This window comes from Rhagoletis pomonella, unplaced genomic scaffold (assembly GCF_013731165.1).
Source record: "Rhagoletis pomonella isolate Grant_MI unplaced genomic scaffold, Rhpom_1.0 Rhpom_scaffold_00003, whole genome shotgun sequence".
Classification (NCBI taxonomy): Eukaryota; Metazoa; Arthropoda; class Insecta; order Diptera; family Tephritidae; genus Rhagoletis; species Rhagoletis pomonella.
In genome coordinates, this window is record NW_023458557.1 from 99,558,975 (window position 1) to 99,586,924 (window position 27,950).

At 37.0% G+C, this 27,950-nt stretch overlaps 2 protein-coding genes across 12 annotated transcripts in view; both read left to right on the top strand.

Moving 5' to 3' along the window:
• The window catches only part of LOC118735959 (sarcolemmal membrane-associated protein), a 13,620-nt gene extending 4,214 nt beyond the window's left edge, over positions 1–9,406 (top strand). For all 6 annotated transcript variants that reach the window (XM_036466020.1, XM_036466022.1, XM_036466023.1 and 3 more), the window contains 2 exons: positions 5,320–5,970; positions 6,227–9,406. In XM_036466020.1, coding sequence (XP_036321913.1) covers positions 5,320–5,970; positions 6,227–7,729 — 2,154 coding nt within the window. In that variant the 3' untranslated portion in view covers positions 7,730–9,406. The remainder of the gene's footprint in view (positions 1–5,319; positions 5,971–6,226) is intronic.
• Positions 9,407–12,045: 2,639 nt separating this feature from the next.
• LOC118735960 (serine/threonine-protein kinase GL21140) overlaps positions 12,046–27,950 on the top strand; it is a 70,854-nt gene continuing 54,949 nt past the window's right edge. The window contains exons 1-2 of one of the 6 annotated variants that reach the window (XM_036466027.1): positions 12,046–12,456; positions 13,459–13,765. In XM_036466027.1, coding sequence (XP_036321920.1) covers positions 13,761–13,765 — 5 coding nt within the window. In that variant the 5' untranslated portion in view covers positions 12,046–12,456; positions 13,459–13,760. The remainder of the gene's footprint in view (positions 12,457–13,458; positions 13,766–27,950) is intronic. The other 5 variants (XM_036466030.1, XM_036466029.1, XM_036466032.1 and 2 more) reach the window with 5 other exon arrangements.

Here is a 27,950-nt window from a genome sequence, read left to right on the forward strand (position 1 = left end):
ATAATAATAATAATAATAATAATAATAATAATAATAATAATAATAATAGATTGGCGCTTAAACATATGTTAGTGTTTGGCCGAGCTTCTTCTTCGACTTGTGGCGTGCGCCTTGATGTTGTCACACAAAGCGGAGGGACCTACCGTTTTACGCCGACTCCGAACGGCGATTGTATTTTCATGAGAAGCTGTTTTTTATGGCAGAAATACACTCGGAGGTTTGCCATTGCCTGCCGAGGGACGACCGCTGTTAAGAAAAAACCTTTTTCTATATTTTTTGCGATGTTGCTTTGACCAGGGTTTGAACCCAGGTGCTGATGAGTGAATGCGCGCACTGCTTACCACTACACCACAGCGGCAAAGCGTACATACACGTTTGTAATTGAAGCTTTTTTCGATGCTAGCTCTTCGCTTTGCTCGCCGCTCCACTATGTTTTTACCATAAGTCTAAAAAATTTGAGAAATAATTTTAATGCGGCTCTGCTTATAAATGCGGTCGCACCAAAAACCCTTCCGCTTAAGGCAAACGGACGCAAATTACGACTGGGAACAACAACAAGAACAACAACGGCTGAGAATATCATTCCCACGACAACCGGTTCTAGGTTCCGGAATGACTAGGGTTTTTCCCACACAAGGGCTGGGCATTGAGCCCAACCCGGACCAGAAATCTACTTCTGCTGTGTCTGCCGGAGACAACTTCACTCCACTTTGGTTAGGTGCAACACCTGTAATGGATGGAGTCACCTAAGAATCTCCTCTGGTCTTAGGGCTCACAGGGAACCACCACAAGCTTTGTGGCCCTCTGTTGCTGTTGTTGTTGTTGTTGCGGCTACAACAACCCCGCCCAGATCGATTGATATCTCAGTCGTTGTTGTTGTTGTTGTTGTTGTAGCGGCTACAACAACCCCGCCCAGATAGGTTGGTATCTCAGTCGTTGTCGTCAAGTTCCACTAACGGCAACCCTAGGAAGCGTGCAGCTTCTGCGGGGTTTGCCCATAAGGACAAGGCCGTTAGGGATGTCGGGTTTGCCGGGCATGCGAAGAGATGTTTCGAGTCATGTGGGGTCTCTCCGCATGCCGGACATTCGTTCGGCACATCCTCATTCAGCCTACTCAAGTAGGAGTTTAACCTGCTGCAGTCAGTTCCCTTAACGGCAGCCCTAAGAAGCGTGCAGCCTCAATAGGGTCGGTCCACAGGCACAAATGCGTTAGGGTTGTCGGGTTTTCCGGGCATACGAAGATATGTTTCGAGTCCTGGGGTGTCTCTCCGCATGCCGGACACTCATTTGGTACATCTGCGTTTAGTCTGCTCTGGTATGAGTGTAACCTGCTGCAGTATCCAGAGCGAAGTTGGGCTAATATGGTTCTAGTCTCCCGAGGCAGATGAAGCTGCGTCTCGTCAATGTCCGTAGGTTGTGCGCCCAGAACGGCATTCACAGGTCTGAAGTCTACATAACACGAGACTGACTCGCTGTGAATGCCGTTCAGGGCCTGTCGATAAGCTGACGGGTCCAGAGGTGGTTTAATGAATCTCTGGACTTCGTCTCCCAGTTCGTAGAGATGTCTCCGGACGTGCCTTGGCGAGGGCTCTTCTGCAAGCAGTTGCCTATTAGGGGGATCACGTCTATGGCTCCCAACAAGAAACTGCTTGCAGAGCATTGTGTTGTGCTCCTTGACCGGGAGTAATTTATCCTCTTCATGCAGGTGGTGTTCTGGCGACATCAGAAGGCATCCAGTCGTTGTCCTTAGTGCGGCGACCTAGTCCCCGGCGACCACACTGGTGCTGCGTAATTTAAAACCGGCCGGCCTATTGCCTTGTATGTTGCCAACAACGTTTCTTCGTCCTTGCCCCAAGTACTGCCGGCTAGCGACTTGAGGACCTTGTTGCGGCTCTGTACTTTGTTGACAATAGCGGTTGTGAGCGCAGAGAAGGAGAGCAGATTGTCGAAGGTTACTCCGAGTATTTTTGGGGTTTTTCACGGTCGGAATTGGTTTATCATCGTCGTGAACCCCCAGCGGTAGCCTGACCTCCTTCGTCCACAGAGTCCGCCAGGGTAACTCAACACAAACACAACCGCACCACAACACATTACAATAGACAATACTATTGACACAACAGACCACACCACCGATACAACTGCACCACCACCCAAACGCCAAAGCCAACAGCTCCTAGTTCCTCCGCCAATCTGCACACAGTAGAGGGGACAGGACACCACCCTGTGTTACCCCCTGTTTAATTTTACGTAGCTTGCTGGTTTTGTCTCTGAAAATTACTGACGAGTGTCGACCACTCAGGTAATTCGCCGACCACCGTTTGAGTCCCTGTGGGAGTGAGGAGGCCTCTATGTCTTCTAGCAGCGTTGAATGACTGACAGTGTCCGACGCTTTGGACAGGTCCAACGTTAAATATTTCGAGCTCAACATCGCCTGACCGGATAGCAATACCCGATGTCTGCTTCAATAAGACGATACTGCACGGTGTGGTGCGTGATGAACCATAAGCCTCCACCATTATCTCGCTCCCGATCTCGACGGTGCATGTTGTATCCGGCGCAATTCAACAAGGTTGAATTGCCGTGCAACTTCGCCTCTTGGACCGCAGCTATTAATTTCCATGCCTTCCCATGAAGACAGTTATCTCCTCGAGCTTGCTCTGGAGTCCGTTACAGTTGAATTGCAGCACCTTTGTGTGCCGTGGGAGACCAATTGTGATATGTGTAGTTTTTTGTTTTTTTTTTTTACTATATTTGTACAATAAATAAATATTCTACAAATACATTACGATTCGCAGCACTGGCCACGAAGGCCCTCAGCTGTCCTTTGCATCTTATTCGAATGAGATTATATGGGTCTTTGCATATTGCTTTATACTATTATGTGTTATATTCGTCTGAGCAGGTCTACCTCTTTGAGAAAATTATATATTAGTTGTACATTTCTATAGGTTGGGTTTTTGAGTAACTCGATGGGGTCGGCAGAGTTCAGGATGGCTTGTCGGGGTTCAGTGATTGTTGGACATCGTAAAATATGTGTTAGCGAAGATGCTTCCTCGCAGAATGGGCAAGTTTCGATGGGGCTTCTTTGTAGTAAGGGGAGTGGGTAACAATTGTATGCCCAAGACGCAGGCGGGTGAAGGGTCTTAACGCACGTAGTGGTATATTTGGATCGTAGACCATCATCTTTCTGCATGGGTTGATTGCTGAGTAGTGATGGACGTACATTCCCCAATCGTCGATTAGTGACTTCAGTCTTAGCCTGGTAGCTTCAGCTTGAATGTCTTGCTTAGATACGGAGTCATACATAAGTGAGGGAGTGATGGCGATGTTCTTGGCTGCGGCATCAGCGTGTTCACATCCCGAAATTCCAACATGCCCGGGGATCCACATAAGTTTTATTTTGTTAGGGCAGTGTAGTAGTATGTTGCGGATGTTAACTATTGCGTTTTGAGTGTTGGATGGTGATTCGACGGCGTTGATGCCCGATTGACTGTCTGTACAAATGACGAATTTGCCTTTATTCATCTTGGCATAGATAACTGCTTCGAGTACAGCGGTGGTTTCCGCCGTGAACACCGAGCAAATAGAATGAAGTATACCGTGTTTGATTATGTTCCCGCAATGTGATACTACTGCAAAGGAGGTGTTGTTTTCAGTCTTGGACCCGTCCGTGTATACGAATTTCCAACCAAGGTTTTGATATTTCTCTTTTTCCGCAGCGAAGAGATTTGTATACGGATTTGTATTTGGAGTACTTGCTTTGGGAAGAAGCAGAGTTTTGATGATTGACTTGGCGTTGTTTATCAACCAATGCGGGTGTGCTTCTATAGCTTGAGGCTTTTTATTGATGGGTATCTGAAGATCCTTTGCAAATTCTAAAGATTTTAGCATTGCCGATTTGCACCTGGGCTGGCGTTTTCTTGTTAACATTTTTTGGACATTTTCGGAAAGAATGGAGTTAGAGGTGTACAGCAGTTTTGGTAGGAGTCGGCGTGTAGTGTCGGTGGTTCTGTCTGAAATTGTTGGTAAGCCTGTTTCAGCCTACAAGTTTTTCAATAGGGTTGTAGGGAAGGCTCTGATACTCCTGCACATTGCGGCGTGGTACGGTGCTGACAGCTTGTTGAGTGTAGCTTTTGGGCTTTTACCGTAAATAGGAAGGGCGTAATCAATTTTGGATAGGATTATTTGATTATGTTTATACTATTTGAAATGCGCTCTCTTAGTTGAGTACAGTGTGGCTTGAAGTTGTATTTGGAGTCTAAAATCAGTCCAAGAACTTTGAGTTCTTGTACCAAACTTATAGTATCATTGGAAACGCCGGGACAATTCTGTTTCCGGCAAATATGTAAGAATTTTGGTTTTTCCAGTAGCAATTGTGGTGCCAGAGACCAGAGACCATGAATTTATTTTCGAAAGTATGCTATCAAAAGTTTCCTCTACAAACGTGATGTCAGAATATGTGTAGTTAAGGAGTTGTGTTGCTTGCCGGGTGCTGCCTTTTGGTGGTGGTTGGCGGCGTCGCGGGGGAGGGCAGCACAGCAGGGGCCCACATAGTCACTCGTCCAATCACGCGTGTTGCGAAGCCCTGAGCATGCCCTAAAGTGGCACCAGTCAAGGCAGGAGTTGCACTTGACTGATGTCGCATTACGGTATATTCTGGACTGACAAACCGAGCAGATTGTCGGAGGGACTAGGAGTTACCGGCGGCGGTGTGTGGGTGCTATTGTGTTTGTTTGTGTGTATATTGTTGTGTTGTGTTGGGGTGTGAAATCCAGGTGGACATAGTGAAGGCGAAGGTCTCCTCTGCAATTGGGCCGACGGAAGTAGCATATCGGCGAAGACAAGAAACGTTGCTGGCAACCTTACAAGGAAATTGGCTGGCCGGTTCTAAACTATGCAGCCTCGTGCTCACCGGGGACTAGCAGGTCATAGTGGACGAAGATACAGATTTGCCAAAACATGGCTCTCCGGACAGTCACCGGATGCCTTCTGATGTCGCCACAGCAGTGCCCACACACTTGGGAAGTCACACATAAAAACTAACGGACATAGTCCAGAAGTTCATAAAACAACCGCTGGACCTGATAGCGTACCGACAGGCCATAAACGGCATTCACAGGGAGTTGATTTCGACCTACACCGACTCCATATTTCTGAATGACGTCCTGGCAACACAGCCATTTGACGCGGACGAGACAGTTTCCTTTCCTCGAGGAACTCGCAGTACCATAGCCAAACTTCGCTCCGGATACTTAATAATCATTGATAGTAGCCCTAGTCTAACTATTAATTTTTCTTATTCATATCTTATTCACACAGGTTTTGAAACTGCTCGAAGATAAAAATTCATATCAAGTAACAGCCAAGGAAGCCTTACGTAAAGTTTACCAAGAGCGATGCGACGCTTTGCAAATGCTCTCGAAAATGGAATTGGCGTATGCCAATTCCGATGGCGAATGTAAAATTTTGCGCGATCAAATTATGAGTACGAAACAGTCGCTACAGGACGTTAACACACGTTTGCAGCGCCTCGAAACCGATTACAATGAATATAAAGAGGAGGCCGAACGTAAACAACAGGAGATTAAAGAACAAGAGGAGCAGCGTATTGCAGATATATCAGAGAAATTGCAACAGCGTGAATTAGAGTGCGACGATTTGCGTCGCCGTGTGTCTGAATTCATGCTACAGCATGCTGAGTTGGTGGATGATGAGGAAAAAAAATTGCAGTTACAGGCCATTGAGAAGCTAGATGCTGTAATAGGCGACATGGATTTGGGAGAGGATGACGACGACGAAGACGCGAACGAGAACGAAGCGAAAGGGGACGAGGGTGATATTAAAAGTAAGGAAGATGGCAACGAAAAAGAATGTGCCAAAAATTATTTGCATCAGCCGAGAGTCACAAAAAGTTTAGATGCAATGAATGGAGTGGACACGAAAATCCTGATTAGCAGCGCCGAAAAAGAGGTAATTAAATATCAGATATATATGTATATACATATATATAAATCGTAAGATTTAAGATAACCGCTAGCATGATTGCTGATTTGAGTTGTAACACTGCCTTGTTGAAGAAGAAGTCAATTCAGGTAAATTGCTTGCTTTTAAAGATTACGAAGCTCGTTATGCTTCTTCGCAAATGCCATACATTTTATACATACATTTGTTGTTTTAAATATACTTTCGTGGCAGATGTCTAACGTTTTTTTCTATTGCAATTTAGGTTTTAAACACTTCATCTCAATCGGATGTTGCCCTAAAGAAAATCAAGCAAAAAGGTAACGCTAAGGAATCGACGATTCTCAAATGGCTGCAAAATTCCGATCTGAATCAAAAGGAAGGTTCCCTCGACATTTTCAAAGCCATTTGTAATGAGTCTGATTCGAGCGATGAACATGATCTTCCAGTGAATGAAAATGATGCCGTGAACGTTGACAGTGAAAGCGGTATTGATACGAATACTACCTCACTCGAGGAGATTAAGCTAAAATACAAGAAATCCAAAAATAAATTACAAAGCGTACAAGCTATACTATGTCAATTGGTAGAAGCAGAAATGGCGAAAGAGTGCTATAAATCAACAGGTGCTGATGTAACTGAGCACATCGATGCAGAAAATGAAAATGAGGCTTTAAAATTCTCACGAAAAGAGGACGAATGCACTTCGAAAAATGATGACCAGAGGTTGGCTTTGCTACAATCCAGTGTAACGATTCTTAATGAGGCGTACAAAGAACTCTGCGATAGCCTTACTGAGCAAGAGCTACACAAATCATTAGCAGCGGACATAAAAGAGATATCACCGCCACCGACAATAACTGTACAAACACAATTGCAAAACAATGCGCCATCTAAAACAGGTGGCAGTGCCACAAGCAAACTGCTCTCACAGGATACCCTGAAGCCGCTTACAGAGGCTGTTGAGGATGAAGCGGCATTATACGACTTGGATGAGAATAATCTGTCAACGGCAAAGGCATCAAAAAATGATGAATGCACTACTACAGTGACCACACCTTCGACAATCGTTTCACCAGGCGATGTAGCGGATAGAGAAATGAGTATAAGCGATGAAGTGCGCGCATATCAGGAACAAATAAAAGAGCTTAATCTAAAGCTTGAACAAGTGGAGAGTGATGCACAAAATACGCTAGAGATAATGCAAATTGAATGTGACACTTTCAAGGAGAAGGTAACTCAATTGTCCAAAGTAGTTCAAAAAGCGTGCGAAGAGAAAAAGGAACTTGAAAGGTTGCTTGATGAGCGGACCAGTATGGAGGAAACAGTTATGCCGGCAGAACAAATTAATGATAGAAATGAACAACAAATGGATGCGGTCATCAAATTACCACTGAGTGCGTCATCATTGCCTTTGGCTAGCGAAACGAAAAATGAGTTTGAGCTGCATGAGAGCTTCGATGATGAATTGCTGTCCTCGGATAACAAAAGTGTTGCTGGTGGCAAAATGGATGCCGATTTCGAAACGCAATTGCGTGAAGACTTAGCGGCCATAAATAGTACTGCACTGCAGCGGGAGGAGGAGCTGATTGTGTACAAAGAACGACTGGAGAGGACGCAAAACGATAATCTGCAGTTACGCAACGACATAGCGGCACTGCTACTGAAATCGGGCACACAGGCTCAAACGCATATGGTGAAGCAAATGCTGGCGTACGGCACAGCAGTATTGGCTATCATTGTTTACTTATTTACAATGTATTTCTAAGTGCTGCTGTTTAATCTATGTTTATGTCGTAAGCAAATCCAAACGAGGAACGGAGATATATATACAATACGACAGAGTGGGAGCATGTGAAAGCTAAATTAGATAAAATTAGAACCAAGCGAACGAATACAAAGTAGGAAAATACAGCGAGAGTTAGCAACATATTGTTATTAAAAGTTGGTGCACAGTGTAAATTCATTCGCTACAATGGTCACACGAGATAAAATGGCTGCCATGACATAAGGATTTAAAGCTTTTTAAAATCTTAGAGCCAAACATAATCTGTCTCATAGATAACGGGTTGGTTCACTATTTCGACATATCGAATTTTCCCAATCATCAACATAGCGATGTTTTTAATTATTAAAAGGCAACTAACAGGCTTAAGGTCCGATCGATATTTTCCTGCCAAGTGCTCGTTCTGCCTACATTGCGCCACACACACATCAACCGAAAAAATCTTATTATATGGGAAAAATTAGATTCATTTAAAAAAAATGTAGATATTAGCGACCTTTTAGTTTGTAAAAATATTTAAATTGCCACAAAAATTATTATTACTAAGGTAAACGCAGTAAGCAACAATCGCATAACAAACCAATTCATACAAACAAATAAAGCTTAATAAAAACAAAACAATATATATAAAAGTAATGTACAACTTAAATTATAAATGAAAAGCGAACACAAAGAGCATAGCTAAACGCCAAGAAAATGTATCTCTATTAACGTACGTACATGCGTATATAATTCAATAAAATAAAAAAAAAAAAACGTGTGTGCTAAAAAGAACATGTATTAAACTGTATGTATGTGTGCATTTAAATTTAGTGTGGCGATATTTCCAAAAACAAGCAAATCAAAAAGTAAATACTTTTTAAACAAACATAGACATTTGAGCCTCACACTCATCTCTGCTGCTAGCCGGGCTGTTGTTACCTAGTTGTTATTGCATACCAGTGCATTGCATCTAAGCGAATGCTGCATTTGTTTAAAGTTATATTTAAATTATTGCATACGTAGACACACAAAATATAAATTATGAATATAAACAAATATAGCAAACACGCGTACATTGTATAGGAACACGTATTAGAAATGCTATAATGAAATCGTAACACAATCACAAAATATATGTATGTATGCTTATTCTATTGCTTTATGGCGCTTATTTAACATTTGCATTCATACTCGTATGTATTTAAAGAAAAAAACTTAATATCACTACAATTGGCCACGCCTTTAATTATATGATAACTGATTACATTTCAATTTATTTTCGACAAAAAATAGGTGGTAATATAAACAATATTCAAACTTTTTTATATTTCTTTTACACTTTTCTTCATTTGCTAATTTAAACTTGCTAAAAATTCATTAAATTTCGAAGTCCAACTCTCGCTCCGTAAGATCAATTTTTTTATTTTCCAAAAACAAAAATATATACTACATATGTATGTCGTATAAGCATTGGTCAATCGCTTTTAAGATGCTTCATTAAAAGCTGCTGTTTTGTTAACAAATTTTAGACTGTTTCACACCCATTCAAAATGTGTGTGTGTGTGCAGCAGTGTGTGTTCTATACTAATTACTGAAGATTATTATTTCCTGCTATTATCAATTACTATTATTTAAATTGTTAGATTTTAGTTAAAATTTTTATTATTATTTGTAATATTATTTTATATAAAAACAAGGAAATATGCAATGCAAGTGAAATATGTATACAAAATTATTTGAAATTTATTTTGTAAATTATATAGTATATTTATATATGCTATTTAATGTGAAAACGCGCTTAGCCGTAAGACGTGTGTCTTTTTGAAAACGAAAAACGAAAAATATGTAGAAGTTAATGAAATCACGAATAAAAATTATTAAAATTCTTGTATGACACAGCCTGATTTGAGTAGTCCACTTGAAAACAGCGTTATGTGATTTTATAATAGTAAGTCATAAATTTAAAAAAAAAACGACTACGACAACAAGTCACTTTTATATTGAATATTTTTTTTATTACCTGAAAACTTGGATATATAAGAGCCTAATAACATTACAATATAACATAACATAACATTAACTGTCTATACGACCTAAAGCAGTTTCTAAGTTCATCATAAGATGGTGACTTTTGAAAGGGTATAAATAAGTATGATAGCGACTGATGAGTAGTTAACATTTGATGCCATTTTTTCAGAATATAGAAAGATTTTTCACTGTGTTGTCAGTGGACATGAAACTACTTTAAATACTGGTACATTACCCACCAAAAACTAAAAATGGAAAAAATTTTACATAGCGCACTTTGCAAGTGGACTACTCATTTGTCATTTCTACTTGTGCATGCACATATGTATGCGCATATATGTACATCAACTTAACGAGATTACTTCGAACTTACTAGACAAAACGACTGAAGAAATCAGGAAGATTGGATGAAGGACATCCTTAGCGACAAAATTGTCTAGGGGTTACATAACTACGAGTGCATGCCAAACGGTAGACAGTATACATATCGTTCCCACGACAGTCGGGTCTACGTAACCGGAACGACCCAGATTTATATCAGGCCAAGGACTGTCACTCCAGCAACACTCCCCAAAAAGTCTTTGGGGAATTTGTATGCTGCTACAACAACAACAACAACAACAGTATACATATCATCATACATACCGTAGAACGTATATACATATGTAGACCACCCGTCCATGCCTCCTAAAATGGGGGAAAATGTTTTTTATTGAAAAACGTTAAAATATTACCTATCAAATCGGGGATGATTTCTTTTGGTGTTATTACCGATTTCCGGTTTCGACCGAAAGAGAGGGTTAAGTTGACCGGTTGTCCATTTTTTTAGACACATGTTTTTATAAGAGATTCGGATTCTGTGGATAAAAATACGTAACTTCTATTTGAAACTGTTTTCTCGGAAGTGCTTTTTTCAACCTCTAAATGACGTTTGAACTTCAACTCCTCCTGGACTTCGTAAATGAGGGAAAATGTGTTTATTAGAAAACGAAAAATATGAATTACCAAGGCTCTATCTTTTGGTCGTATTACCGACTTCCGCTTTCAAAGTTATGTATTTTTGTTTGCAGAATCCGAATCTGTGGTAAAAGTATGTATGTCCTTTTAAAAAAATGGATTTCCGGTCAGTTTAACCCACTTTCGGTTGAAACCGGAAGTCGGTAATACGACCAAAAGATAGAACATGCTCGATTTGGCAATTCCCATTTTTTAGTTCTCTAATTAAAACATTTTCTTTCATACAGTTCACTCCGTTCCGTTACTTCCATTAAACCTAGGTCCTTTCTTACTGGGTTCCATAGAAAACCGACCTGTCCGGTTCTAATAAGAACCAGAAAACGGTTCTGGATGAACCGAAACTCGATTCCAAAAGAACCGACACTACTTTCCAAAATAACCGAAAAAGGTTCCGGTAGAACCGAAAAACCGAAACTTGATTCCAAAGGAACCGCACTAATTGCAAAATGAACCGAAAAAGTTTCCTGAAGAAACGAAAAAACCCGAAACTCGATTCTAAAAGAACCAAAAACGGTTCCAGTAGAACCGAAACTTGATTCTAAAAGAATCGAAAAATGTTTCCGGAAGAACAGACACTCGATTCCAATAAAAATGAAAAACGGTTCCGGAAGAACCGAAAAAGAGTTGCGGAAGAACCGAAACTGGATTCCAAAAGATTCGAAAAACGGTTCCAAAAGAATTAGAAAATGATCTCAAAATAACAGAAAAAATAAGATGACATTTTTGGATACAAAATATGAACAAAAATGGAAATCGTTTTCTGAACGTTTCCGGATACGAAAAATTTATGAAAACCGCACTGTCGCCAAAAAGCATAATTCAATAATAAAAGGTTTGCTCAGAAATCAGTTTTCTCGTTTCCTCTTGACAAAAGGGAGAATCAAAACTCTAATATCACTAGTGAGCATGCCGTTCAAGGCCTGTTGGTAAGCTGACGGGTCCAGAGGTTGTTTGATGAACCTCTGGACTTCGTCCGTCAGTTCGTAGAGATGCCTCCGAACGTGTCTTGGCGAGGGCTCTTCTGCAAGCATATTTTTTTGCATGCATTTTTTTGATGTGGCATTTTAGGCGACAAACCGTCAAATAGCTGAAAAAGAAAACACAAAAACAAAATAATTCCGCTTTTGGCTTAAATTGACGTGTTGAGTAATTATTAATGATATCTTACGGTAAGTTAAATTAAATTAAGTCTAGACTAACTTGGCTTCTACGGGGCTATTAAATTAAAAAAATTCTGAGTAACCCTGTTTCATTAGGGTGTGTGAATACCATTCACAAATTTTCTATTCTTCTTCTTATCCAGCGGCAAGTACTTTTTACGATGCCCTGTCATCGGTTCGATTGTGAGCTATCAGTTTCGTTTTTTTCTCTGATGTGTGCGAGTGATTGCTACGGCGGATTGGCAACATAATTTTTAAATTTGTGAATTTTATGTTACAACCACCCAATGGAACAATAAATCTTTGTGCAATAGATTTGGTGTTGGACTGAAATTGATAAGAGGAAAAACAGCATATAAAATCTATGCCTAGTGTATTTGCAGCTTATGGGCGTGTGAACAGCCAACCTGCCTTCGTTTTTGTTAGTGCGTATGTGTGTGTTTGCATGGACTTTAAAGTTAATGAAAAGCAGTAAATTCATTTGAATGCAGTAATTGCGGATATTTCGCAATATAATTGAAAGTAAAATCCAAAGTCGATAAACATTTGTTCTGTGGAAAATATATGTAGTTATCAATTTTAATACTAATTCGACAAGCAATTGCATTTGGAATTCAAGTGGGAGGGGAAGAAGTATTCCGGGACAGCCGATAGAAAAGTAGTGTAAAGAGGTAGAGCAGTAACCAGCGCATAAGTACATTTTTGAGTTCAAGGGTTGCCAAAGTAAGGTATACAGGATTGATGTAATCAATTATTAGATTTTCTATAAAATTTATTTATTTCGCGAGAAAAGCCATTTTATTTTGGGGAAAAGAATTTTCAGAAATAACTGAGTTCAGGTTTACAAACTTTGCAGTACAATTTTCCTATATGGCCGATTGTTAAAGGGATGTTTGACTAAGGGTGAGGCGGAGTGGCACCTCCCACTCCCCATTTTAGACATGCCCCCTCTAATACTACCATGCACATAAATATAGCCGGGTCACTTGGGACCCGGGGAGGGGCCTTAGAAAAATTGCCACAAATGATAATTTTCACTTGCGTTTTCCCGCTTGAAAAAGGCTGAAGGGGCCCTACCCCTCTTCTGGGCAATACAGAAAATAGAATTCTACTTAGTTAGGGTTTTAACCCTCAGCTCGGCCGAAGGCAGCCTACGCAGAAAGGAATTCTACGAAAAAATACTGTGGTTGCAATTGAAAATTGTGACTTTTTGCCATATTTCTAAGGGCTCTCTAGGGCAATGTTTTCGTATTCTCTTGGATATACATATGTAATGAAGTTTCTGTGGCTTTTTCGGTAATAGCAATTTTGTGTTTCACTGGATAAAATTTAATAAAAATGCAATGAATAGTTCGGACATTTAAGAAGCGGTGCATTTTTAGTTTTCCTTGCCTTTTACATCAAAAAGTAACGCTTAATAAGAAACTAGTAATGTATATATATAAATGTTGCTCAACATCATTGGCTAAGATTTATTTAAGTTTCTAAACACTGCTGTAATTCATAAATATTGTATTATTATAGATATTTCAAGTGTTCAATTGTAAAGAGATACATAAATGTATTATAATAATTGGCTTATCAAAAATAACCCTACAAAAAGTTAACTGTTACTTAAGTTCAGCATAGAAAACTCTTAACATTTACATACATACTTACATACATATGTACATACTATATGTATATACATATTCGTTAAATTAACAAAAATAAAATAAAAACGGATTAACAATAAACGACGACGAATACACAACGACAACGGCGGCAACTAACATCTTGCAAGCGACCAATATCAATTTCCGCTTACGTCGGTGAAAAACTAATCAATGAGGTAAGTAAGAGTTTACAACTTCAAAAAGCAAAAACAAGAAATAAATATAAATAGCTCCCCTGTTAACAATTCTTATCATTTCATACATTTACATCTGTACGCCTAGTAATAAAATTGGAGAAAGTTTCACTCTTTCCTAAATGTTTTACATATGGCCGATTCCAGCGAAGAGTCTACCGCAAAAAAATTAAAGTCCTTGTAGGCCGATTTGGCTGCTTTTTATAATACATACTGTTATGTAAGCAGAGCCATTTTTGCCAAAAATTGCCTCGTTAGGTGGCGTCAGGGTCGAGATATTTTGAAAAACCGTATTTATGCTCTGATTTGCTTCACATTTGGCATGCTTAGTTGAAAATAAGATGTCAAAATAAAAAGAATATAGACATAAAATGCGTTTTTCTTCCCGTTAACAATTCTAATCGTAATTTTAGTAACGCAACGTCATGTAACGTCACGCCAGATACTTCAGCTGATTAAACAAAAAGCAGAAAAGAGTTTTGCAATTCAAGAGTTTTTGCTCAAGTTAAAATCCACTTGTTTTTCGTAACGTCACGCCATCGCTTATGTTTACTAATACCACGACAGTCGGGTCTACGTAACCGGACGACCCAGATTTATATCTGGCCAAGGACTGTCACTCCAGCAACACTCCCCAAAAACCCTTTGGGGAACTTGTATGCTTCTACAACAACAACAACAACTAATACCTTTAAATCGCTTTTTTTTACTGAATGAAGGGCAGTTTAATTGCAATGCAAATCTAGAAAAAACTTTTTAAAATATTTTATTTTTAACATTTTGTCATATATTAATATGGTCTTTCTATAATTTATGTACATATCTGTGTTCGTATGGAAAAGTAGCTTATGTTGAAAGGCTGGCTTTAGTATAATGCGGCATTCCCTTTATTCTTTAAACGACAAGAAATTTTTCGATGAGACTTAATAAGAATATTGACTTGCTAGTATCGGAACTATTTCTGGCACGTTTATTTGCCAAACGTTGTTCAACGGCTTAGTGCCTGTGAATCATTCGCAATCACATGCTGCGAATGCCGATTTATACTAAATCCAGCCCTTCGACATAAGCTACTTTTCCAACAAAACAACAAACAACAAACAACAAAAGTTGTTTTGAGCCAGAATGTAATTGGAGATGGTTTTTTACAAGTTGGAAATTCTTGGATGTTAAAAAATTTAACAATTTCTTAAATTCCTCCACCGGTACCAGGCCACTTAAAAAGTTGGTTTTGGCTGATACACCATGTAGGAACTACATATTCTAAATGTTTGAACATTTTTACAATGTACAAGAATTAGTGTTACTTGAACTTAATACAAACCTTATTTATTTACCTAACCTAAATATAGCTTGCATGTTTAATTCACACGAGTAGAACGCTAGCAAATCCTCCCAATGTAAATTTTTCTGGTAAAAATTGCCGTTAACAGCTAACGAGATTTTAATTTTTTCTGTAGTTTACAAAAACCGGAATGTTTTTAAGTCTAGGTTCAGACCGAGAAACTTTTGTCGCAGCAACTCGTTACTTGTGGGAGAAAAAGTGACGAGGAACGGCACCGAGCTTCGTCTGAGTAGTTCTATTCTAGTTGGCTGTTCTTAGCTGACAACAACAATCGTGCACAAAAGAATTAGTCTGTGTGTACACGAAGGGCAACACCAAAAGAGAAGTTGTCGAAAATGAGTAACAAAAGTTTCTCTGTGTGAACCCAGTCTAACGCTACATTAAATTTCAAAGTTTCTGTATTCTTTGCACACTCTGTGAATATACATACATATGTAAATTTGTATTTTAACCGACTTTTTAAATAGCTCATACGAATAAAGAATTAAGATTTTGCAAAGATATGAGACGCATCGCAAATTATCGTTTTGGTTACTTCTGTGCGAAACCTTTCACTGAGCATATTTATAAGAAGACAACGACTGAGATACCGACCGTCCTGGGCGGGGTTGTTGTAGCCGCTACAACAACAACATAAGAAGAATAAATAAAGTAGCTGTTAGACGTGGTAAGCAGGGCTGCCAGCTTGGCTCAAATCGTGCCATTTTTGGTCATTTTTTACTTCAAATGGCACTTAATTTTTTAATTTGGCACAAAGTGCCAAAATGGCACTTTTGAAAAATAGTAATATTTCAATACATTTTTTTGAAATCCTTTGCCTCAACTGAAATTTTCTAATTTCTATAGTGTATGCAACTGGTTTATCTTACTTTGGCATTGGAGTTTTGTTTTAGGAATATGTTTCTATTGTCAATGCGAAATGGGAAGAATTAAAAAGAATGTCACCTCTTTTGGCACTTTTATTTTTTCTATTTGGCACATTTTGGCACCTTTTTATCCTCAATATGGCACTTTATAGCTAAGAATAGTTGGTAGCCATGGTGGTAAGTGCAGATCCTTTTCAAAAGTCTGTCAAGCTCAAGAATTTCCAAAACAGATTGCAGGAACAGGTACACCTTGCATTTGGAGTGGCTTTCGAAAGCTGTTTTTGTTGTTTGTTGTTGTTGTTGTAGCGGCTACACTTTTTGTCTGTTTACACGGTGAAATGTTTAAATAAACAATTGAATATATAGAATACATGGAAAACTTTGAGCACTTTGAGCAATCTCTAAATGTTTTTTTATTTCAAAAATACGGGTATCCTTTTTCAGTATGGAACAATCCCAGGAGGTCGCGGCATTAAAATTCCGACTTTGCTGTTTTTGGACCACCCTAGTGTACATACATGCATACATTACTGCATATTTAAAAAATTCCAATTAATTTTATTCAAATTCCAATTTCCTTGTTTTATGTGCATATCGCTAGCTTAGAGTGCAAAGTTGCTAAGTCCATTTTTTTTTTTTTTTAATTCTATAGGAGAGGAAAAAAACTTCTTATAGCCGTTTTCTTCAAGTATTTTATAAATGGTTTGGCGTTTAAAAGCAAAGCAAACCTCCATAAGAGTAAGAAGGATTCGATCTTTATTGAAAGATTTCGTTGTATTTTAGTTTTGTCGGATTTTCGGTGCCTTCTTTGGACTTAGCAAATTTTCCTTTTATTGAATATAAACGAGAAAAAATAAAAAAAGTGCTTTAATCCTTTTTGAAACGATGCATTTTAAATATCCCTTGCTTCCTATATCAAAGATTGAGTTTTCAAAAAAAGTAGACTTTTACACCCCTATTCTGCAACTCTTTTGTATTCGGATTTTGCAACGAATCGTAGAAATAGTATGCTGCAATCCGAATCGTATTTTCGAATTTTCGAAATTCGTAACAATGGCATGCCTAAAAACGAACGAGTAAGCTTTTTTGCGTAATTTTGTACGAAAACAATTCTGTGTCGGAGGCGAAATCGATGTGTGTTTGCAAGAAATATTGGTGGTGTTCATTTAAACAGATAAATTTGGCTTTCGCATATACGTATATGTATTTTTATCCACTGCTTTATATAAACGAGCAAAGAAGAATATTTGTTGCCCCTTATCGAGAAACTTGGGTCCGTTTTAGTTATTAGTACAACGATTTTCGGTTGTTGTGTCCAAACGCATAGCCCAAATGCAAAAACTTTAACATACACGTATAATCAAAGGATTCACATTTTATTTAACATAAATGTTTCAAATTTCTTACCACTAGCTTATTAATAAACTCGGTTTGCACTATGCACTTTTTTGTAAATTTCGACGTGGGTTCTGCGAAAAAATACTGTGGACGGCGTAGCCGGAGTGATATGCACAAGAAATGTTGTATACCTTTGACACGCGGAAGCCCCTCTTCCCTGCAACACAGAAAGGATAATTCTACTTAGTAAGGGTTATAATCCCTAAGCGCGGCCGAAGGCAGAAGCAAGCGCAACAGGTGGTGGTGGTTGCATTAACTGGATTGAGAACCAGAGCTTCAGGCATAGGAAGAGTTCTGGCTTGTGGTTCAACAATTCAACCAGAAGCTGACATAGATGCGCCCATGGTTACTATGCCCTACAGCTCCGCATACCTTTGTGAATCCATTGCCATAGCGCCCGCTTACTCTGCTTCTATAATTGCAAATACATCAGAATCCATAATTTTACAATAAACAAGCACATGATGGATGTTTTTTTTAATTCCCTTCCACTTTGTTTTCCTTCATTCAGCTATCTTCGAAAAACAACTGATAGCTGGCAATGCTGCACATGTTTCCGCAAGGGTTGCAGCATGTGGATTTTTCGTTTTTCGTAGCGTAGCTACGAATTACGAACTACGAAAATTCGGGTTCTTTTCACTCTAAGGCTTTCTGCACATTGGACGTCCAATCATAGTAAGTTCATCGTCACAATCATGATGCAACGATTACATAACGACTACATTTTCGCACACTCGGTCGTGATATTTCAATTCATTTGGCGTCTAAAAATTGACTTGGAGCAGGTATTTTCGGTTTTTCTGGTTCATATTTTCGCGAAATATTTACAAAAACCTGCAATTTTTAAAATATGGACTGTGCTGCAACAATTCTAGAAATAAATTTTCAGTAATATCTCTTCTTTTCTTTTCCTTAAATGTATTTTGTGCATGCACACATAGCATTTTTACAATGTCGTCATGTTTTATAGTTAAAACGCTCACATTTATTGAATTTTATTGCAATTATCCACTTTTTAATAATTTCGACAGATTTTATGCCAAAGACACTAATTTTTATGCAATTTTAATGCAAATATTAACTTTTTCACAAATTTTTCCCCATAAAATGTAAACAAGCAATGCGTGCACAACGATTAGCAAACGACAGTTCCGAACTTATCCGTTTCTGCATCTTCTATGATTTGCCGATAACTAGCCGAAAACGACAAGTGTGCAGATCTCCTTTGAAATGCATGTGCTCGGCCCAAAATATCAGGGCGAGACGATAACGCAACTATGATTGGACGACAAGTGTGCAGATAGCCTAAGCTAGCGATATAGTCTATGTACATACGTACATATGTACGGTTGTGCTATTTAGCACTAATGAAAATATATGTACTATCTATTTATTGTACGTATGCATGTATGTATGTACATTAGGGCTGTGCCATTATTCGATTACTGTTGTTTCTCGAGAAAGTTGGTTAATCAGCTTTTCGGTTAATCAATTACTCGAGTAATCAAGATTTTGATTACTCAAAACGATGATTTATCGAGTTACTTAAAATATGATTACTCAAACAAATGGATTTTGCTCGTTAAGAAAATGCTTATTTTATTTTTTACAATCTGTATATGAAAAAAAATAATTAATTTTAATTTTTTAAGACAAAAACGTTGTTTTCAAAGTATCAAGGAACTTCAACTACTTTATATGTAAATAGTACTTTGAAATGTTGATTACTCATTTTACTCGTAATGTTTTTGGTGAATCAAAATCTTGATTACTCGAGTAACTGAACTTTTGAGTAATCATAATTTCCAATTAATCGAATAATTGAGTTATTTACTTTATGGTTAATTAAAATTTTGAATAATCAATTAATCGCACAGCCCTAATGTACATACATATCTAGAAAGTCACATTCTCTTCTGCTTTCCTTTCTGTCTTTAGCACACTTATTTCCAAACCGTCGATTGGTGATTCACCCATAACACTCGTATTATTACTATCGCGTTTAAAATCACAAACACACTTGCGATCAGCTAATTAAGCCAGCAACATTTTGATAAATTTTGGGTATTTTTTTTTTATTAATTCAATGTTTATTAATTTTTCTACCTCTTTATATAACAAAGACCAATATACATCCACATTTCAAACTGTGTGCAAAAATTACAAAAAATTTATAAATTTTTAACTTTTTATTCAAACTTTTTAGAATTTTTTTGAGTTGCAGTTTAATATCCCATTAATTTTTGATGTGATAATAATTTTTTTTCTGACTGTGTTACGCATTTTTTCCATACAAAAAAACATGCATGAAAAACTGCCAAAAATCAACGCAATTTTTTAGTAACTTAAAACTTACCTTCATCTATTATGCTAGAATTTAATGGACTATTAAACTGCATACTCAAAAAATTCTGAAAAATTTGAATAAAAAGTTGAAAATTTAGATAAATCCTTGCAAACTTTTTTTTTAATATTTGCCCCAAAGTTTGAAATGTGGATTCATATGGTGTTTGTTATAAATTAGCTAGACTTTTATGAAAAAATAGTAAACATTAAATAAACAAAAGAAAAATAGCCAAAAATTGTCAAAACGTTGCTGGCTTAATTAGCTGATCGCAAGTGTACGTATTCTCTTAAAAAGTACTGGCGGTATGAAATGTTGTGCATGATCGAGTGCCTTCGGAATGTGGTTCGTGTTGTAGTATGCTCATATGTATGTACTATTTATCAGTCGAGCATTTATTTATCTACTACGTTTAGATCCATAATTGGTTAAATGCACATACATACCATGTATTAGGTATTTTTGTTTGGTTTTTGCGACACTACTATCGTAACAGTCGGATCTACATACATATATATATATGTATATGTAACTGGAATAGCCCAGACTTATATCTGGTCAGGGACTGTACCTTCAGCATCATTCCCCGAATTATTCTTTCCATAATATGAGCGTTTCTTTTTGAAAGTGGCTTAATTATTTTCATGCCATTTGACCTCAGTGGTCATTTACCTGTTTTTTCTTAAAGCTGTAATACTAGCAATGAGTAAAATTTACGCACACATGGTTTTATTTGCAAGCGTCGTAGTTGAAAGCTGTATGCGTTAGCGATATAAACGTGGAAGAACCTGAAATATACATAATTGACCCATTTAAGTTTACCTGACCTGCTAGTTTCAGCAGCAGCGGAATCAGCCGGTGTTTATGTTTTTAAGGCTAGTATTCTACGTTTAAAGTTTGTTCAAATCCCTGAATACTCGTACATGGCATATGAGTGGCATTATTTCCTGCTCATCTTTTATACAAAAATAACCATTGAATTTACCAGTCGAATAAGTGGAAATGGTACATATGTATGTCGCGGCGTAGTATTACCCACTACAGTTATGTAGAGAATGCAAATGCTTTTCAAAAAATTTCATACCTTTTACTCGATTTGTTCAAATAAATTTAAGTGGAAGTTATGACATTTTAAGTAAAAGCAATTGCTTAGTTTTTATGCATACGGCCCAATGTCTTCCTATACAATATAGTATTTGTATCTTTTCGAATAACGCTTTTGATTTGATGCAGTCAGTGTTCTGGTGTTGACCCCATTGTTATCCCATTATCCGACTAGGCTTAAAAGTTGCAGAATGAGTGAAAGTTTTTTAGAAAGAAAATTCCACTAAAATCGGTCAGTGTTTTTTAGGAAATCAACACGTTATATTAAACATTTTAAAACTTTATACAAATTCTCATTGAAATTTTTTGTCGAGTTTATATTCGAAAAGTGTGAAAATATCAAATTTCAAAACAAACAAAATGGTCTAATAGGTCAATTTTTTGTTTGTTTTTCAATATGTAGATATTGCCTATTTGTTTGCAAATAAACGTACGCGTGCTTTCCATGTTGAAGACATAACTTAATAATCGGCATATTTAATATGAGGTTTGGATAAAGTTCAGTAGAGAGAAATGAAAATGAAAGTTCAATCTTTCTAGCCAAAAAAAAAAAAAAATATGAACGAATATACAAGAAATTGAAAAAAGATAAAAGTAAAATTAGCAACTATTAGCGAGTGTGAGGAATGAATGACCGCTTGCCAAAAATACATTCAAATACGTAATTCGAAATTAAAATACATAAAACCAAATAAATGAAAACGCGTGCAGCGAAATTTATAGCACGCCAGCATCGCCAGACTTAAATATACAACCGCCCACCAAACGACGCCATCGCCATCATCAACGCCACCGGCCTTTCTCGTTGGGGCAGTGCCACACGTACATTTGGCAATTTGCCGGCAAAAAGCACTAATGCCAGCTAAAGCTAGCTGAAATGGGCGCTGTGTGTGTGAACAGTGTGGGCTATTGAAGACGCTCCCGAGAATCTTGGCAATATGTATATACATACATTCATTGTACGAATATTTTTTTGTGTGATTCAAGTAATTTTTTTAAGCATAATAACAGAGATGCTGGGCAATGTACATAAGTACATGCACGCAACAACAAAATCTATTGTAAATAGTATTAATGCGATCATCATTCTCAGCGTATTACTCATATTGCTGCAGATCCGATAGTTCGGCAGATGGCCGTTTGAACGGCGCAATGGACGCTCACAGTTCACTGCCTCGTGCTTGCCACCATAATTGTTAGTGTTAACCGCCTACGACCATGTCACTACCCTGCAGAAAAAAATTATCAACTTATAAAAAGTAACCCACTTTTAGTTAGCTCTTTGCGGAATTTCGATAAAATATATAGGCAACATTTAGTTAACTACAAAAAGCCAACTTGAAATTAGTTGAAAAGTAATGCAGGAGTAATGCAGGCATAATCGGAGGTTGTTTTCTTTTAACAAGTTTCTATTTAAATATCCTCATACAAATTTTATATAGAATCAACTTTTTTTCTTCCCATCACAAATACTTTTTCGAATTGAGGACAAATAAAAGGAAGATCGAAATTTTATATTATCATTTTGAAGTTATGTCTGACGGAATTCGTATATGGTACCACCTACAACGGAATATGTAAACAAATATGTAATGTAATAAAACAAGATAAATAAATAAAAAAGTAAAAAAAAAAACATTTGTTTTTCTTATTGCTATTTTATGTTCAAAGGTAGTTACAAGTTAGTTGACATCTAATGCAGAGGTAACACCCCTAGATTATTTCGCGGCCACCTTCATAAAAAGTAGCTTTCCTGAAAGAAAATACATATCGTCGTTTAAAGTACAAAGCCGCGTATCAGCAAAATGCAAAACCGCGTATGTGAGGTTGCATAAATTATTTTCTAGAGGGTAAAGACACTCATATTTCAAAATGGTTCTCTTGTTTGTAAAGTAATCGCATTTCTGGCTAGTATATTTCAGGGCGAATGGATAAGGAATGTGTCAAGAGCTTATGTGAGCAAATCAAATTTTTAGCAAAAAATGTCAGTTACGCGGTTTTGCAGAATGACGATACGAGATATTGTACCTTAAACGACGATATATAGATAATAGTGACCTTTAGTTCCTTACTAATTAGCTTGAAGTTAACTTATAGTCAGATACATTTCCGGCAGGGATGTTAGTAAATATGTAGGTATATATATATATATATATGTATATGTATGTATGTATGCAGTTATTAATACTTTGTTCATTAAAGCTTATTTCTGCATCTAAATGTAAATAGTTGTTGTTTTAATAATATGCAGGGCAAGAATAATAAATATAAATTTGTATTATGTATAATATTTTCAGTAATTTTTACCCGTTAGAATGGAGACTGCGATTTTATAACAGTTTTGAATGTTTTATGATCTAATAAAATTAAATTTGAAAATAACGGCTATGGTATGATCGAACAAACAAAAATTTAAAATAACAATTATGGGAAAAATAAAAATCATAAAATGATGGTTAAATTTTATCAAAAAATAGAAATATATTTTTAGCGGTTATATTATAAAGGTCATAGCCGTAACGGTTCTTGATTAAAATAAAAAATTGTGTTTCTTAATTCCTGGCCCACTTCGCTTCGCCATGCATAAATTTTTTTCCGGTTACGTATACGCCACATTGTTCTAATTTGTAAATCGCGTGCCTTGTATGTATGAAGTACATATGTACATACATATAAAACCTATTTGCATATTTATGAATGGGTTTGTTTTAGTTTTAAGTTGGTTTTTGGTAATGTAATTTATTTGCCGTTTTGGTAGTTCCCCTTCTTGCCAAATAATTTTTATGCATAAATTGGATTTGGTTTTGTTTGCTCTACTTATTTACGCAGCATTTACGTTGTACTTAAATGAATTTACTGGCTTGCACATTTGTTAACAAATATCTGTGTAAAAGGTGATGCAAATAAGGAAAAAAAATAAAAATTAATGGACGCTAAACGGCATTAGTATACGACTTTGCTTTAGCGCATCCTGTCAGATAAGGTATTTTTGCCGAAGTTATACATAAGTCTTAGTCCGATTCGATTTGTTTTCAAAAGTATTAAAAGTCAGGTTTGAGTTTTACTCTTTTTGTTTGCTTTGTGCACTGAGTTTTTCTCATTTTACAGTTTTTAGATAATGCATGGCTGGCATGTACATATGTATATATGTACATATGTTTATATTAGAGATGTCGCTAATGTGGTATTTTATACATCCACGAATGCGAAAGCGGATGCGGATGTTTAAAAGCTCACATTCGCGGATGCGGACTCGGGAGTCAATTATTTTTAAGAAATATTTTAGGTAAATGCACAAATGGAAAAGTTAGTAATTTTCAAAATTGGAGCATTAAATTTAATGAAAACTAATGTAACCTGCACCACTAAATAACTACGTGCGAAAGTTGACAATATTTGACTTATTTATTTATTTTATTTTTTCATTGCGATACAATAATAAAAATATTGGCGACAATTGGTCGTTTTTTTTGCCGAATATACTTTATCAGTGCACTTGCACAACATTGTTGATATTCGCAATAGCTCCGCATTGATTATTGCGAATGCGAACATTCGCAACAACCCTGGTGTACATATGTAAATACATATGACGGCATGTCAAGCGTGTAGCCAATTCGTCAACTTCAGCTTGAACGCCTTCGTTGCCGCCACAATGATATAATGAGATCAGATTTCAAATGTCATCATTGTGACTGTTGCTATTTCTACCAACGTGATGTGCTGTTGTTGTAAGCATTTTTACAATATGGTTTATAATTAGCAGCGACCAGTGTTGCCACAGATACATTTTTTCTCTACAAAAATTTCCTAACAAAGCTAGCCAAAACCTACCAATTTTTTTTTTGTTGAGTTCTTAATTTCTTTTAATGTCAACACAGCTAGTTTGGGGTTTCCTCCACCACCAAATCTGCAGTCTGTCTCTAGAGAGATCCCCATTTTATTTAAATGGTACCTTAACTTGCAGTGTCCTGTGAGGGAGCCAGCAAAAGTTCTAAGGCTCTCTCGGCTAAGTTCAGGAAGTCTTTCCGAGTTGCTCCTGGAGGGACTGATGAGACTCATTGATTGTCTTAAGCAATCTGAGATTCTTCCCACCTCCTAAGTACTTAGTTATGCAGTGTGTCTTTTAGATGTACCACTGAAAGGCTCAGGACTGTGCAAGCTCATCTGTGTCCCACACTTTGCGTGCCTTTGCCTTCAAACTCTTCATGTCCCGGAACCCACCACAGCGTTACAATATTGTGGGCTCCCAGGTGGTTCAGAAGAGTTTTACAGCTGTCCACAAGCCTTGATGCCGCTCTGAAAGAGTCGTAAGGCTTTTAGCGCTGCCTTACTTTCCGACATAATCTTTGTTTTGGCCCCATTTGTTCTTCTACGAAGAAATTCCCAGACAGGGACTTCGATTTAAAAGACTTCCGGCTGGACCATGGTTGGATATGTACCGATCGGCAGATTTTTCTGTAATCTTGGTCCGAGTATTCTTGCCCCAGTACTTCGTCGTCCATCTTAGATCCGTCGGTATACCATACTTGGGACCCTTGTTCATATTGTTTATTGGCAATAATGAGGGTATACGTTGTACTTACGAATCAGCCGCTATACGAACTCACCGGTGAAATATTCGTGTAAACAAGGTTGCTATTATAGTCGCGGAACCAGCCAAAATTAAATCTAGCCTACTGGCCTACCAAATAAAAAAAAAAAAAAAAACCTACCAGTTTTGGTAGGAAAAGCCAATGTGTGGCAACACTGTCAGCGACTGTTGTCTCGCCGTTATGTTGCCTTTTCTGTGTTGCTACGTCGCGTGCAAATAACTGATTTTGCATATATCAGTCGCAACGTCTCCTCTTTTATCGAGATCTCGAAGTTAACTAAGTACTCTCATTGTCGTCATTGTAGACTCAGTTGAAAATAACAACTGTAAATAAATAGCTAAAGCAAACTCATAATAAATATGCAGTGTCAATGCAATATGTGTTCGTTATGTCGCTACCTCGAGGATTATCTCGCTAACTGGTGACGATGAGGCTGACTAAGGGTCGTATTTTAAAGCGTGGAGGGCGTAGCTCTGTCAGCTTTTAATAAACAAAAGCTAATAATATGTACATACAGTCATGTTAAAAATAATTGGCACACGAGATTTTGACTAATTTTGACTATTTTTCTTTTGTTTGTTTAATATGTATTATTTTTTATAAAAATACATCTCATTATCTAACAAAAACCATATTTAAATTTTTGTAAAAATATTAAACAACAAACTTCAGTCAATTAAGCAGATAAGATGACTTATGCCACTTTCAAAATAAACACGGTTGAATTCAACATTTCAAACTTTGTGCAAGACATACATACATATGTATTTAAAAAAATACGTGTTTATTTATTTTTCAAGCAAAAAAACATATTTTAATCTGAAGCCAATCTCGATATATTTACCATCGGAATGCCTGCATAAATAACCAATAAATGTAATAATTACGAAAACGAAGATAATCCGTTGATTTAGGTAAGTAAGAGTAAGAAGTAATTTGTTTGGAGGCATTTCCTCCAATACAGAGTAATTACATATGTACATACAGCGTTAATTTTGCAGTTTTTACCATTTTTTTAAGATTTTGTAAAAAAATACTTTTTTGGCAAAGTTTTTTGTAAACCTTGTATTTTCCGTAATTATTAAGCTGATCAAGTGAGAAATTTTGATAAAAGATAACAATAATACGATTTTACGAAAACACAAAAATGTCACCTTTTATTTTCTTCAAATTTACATACGTACTACTTACCATACAAATTTCGTTTGGTATTTTTTTTTTTTTTGTTTCTTAGAAGAAAACAAATTATTTTCATTATTACTTTAGAACCTCTTAAATGCTAAAAATTTTTAAGATTTCTAGTGGTTCCTTGAATGAGTTTTTTCAATTTTGGACATTTCTTTAAATATACCTTTAAAATTGAATAATTTTGATAAGTGGCAATAATACTTAACTTGTTTGAAGAAACAAACACAAATTTATACTCAAAAGAAGACACGTTTTTTCTCCAAATTTTTCGGTTTTATACTTACATATTTCTACAATATGCCATACAATTTTCGTTCGGTGTTTTGATAAATAGCAGTAGTACCTAACGTCTTTGAAAAAGCTACCAAACATTTCCTCAAAAATCGAATGAAATTGTTTGCGATAGCTTTGAAGTGTGTAAACAACACACAACGTTGTTGTTGGTAGGTAAAGTAAACATACTGTGGAAATACACATTTATAAAAAGAAAATGCATGACAAAGGGAGTGGTTTAAATATGTGCAATAAGCTCACTATTGGCTTAGCACAAAACATAAGAGAAGTGGAAAGAGAACTCAGACTTGAAAGGTAGAAGCGCTCAGCGAACAACAAATACACGTCAGAAGCAGGTCACGCCGATAGAGAAAAGTGAAAGTGTGATGGAATTTCATATGGAGGAAAACTAGACAAACAGAGCACACGAGCATTGCAAATTGTTGATATGAAATTTGTGAATATTCATAATGGAACATAAAGCAACAGTATGCAACAGCAAAACGTTGCGTGCCCACACGTACAGATGTAAATATGTATGCATTTGCGCAGACTCAACCATTTCAGGTGGCATGCGCACAAACATAAGTTTACATGTCTGTATGTATGCTAATATAGCCTGCGTGTATAGTATTGCTCGGCTTGAGTTAATGCTGCGCCAACACTAGTAAATGTGCAACGAATGGCTTGTAAATGGTAAACACAAACAGCTGTTTGGTAAGCTTAAACCGTTAGCAACCCAATAACCACACATTCTCATTCATATTCACAATCCCTATGGGAAAATCTCTAGTACTGAACTGGTGCGCTTCTAGTACATTTGGACCCAGTACTGGTTCGCGATAAATCCCTTTTGCATGCAAAGTGTCTGGGAAGTGCAGAATGGAAGCGTATTTGAACGCAAAAACCGCCAAGCACATAAACAAGCCACCGCTGCATCCTTTTTTCTATAGTTCCGAACCAGTTCTGAATTACTCATCTCAGATATAGATTTCTAATGAAAAAAGTGAAATAAAACATTTTTTTAAAAATACCACATTTCGCTGATTTTGAA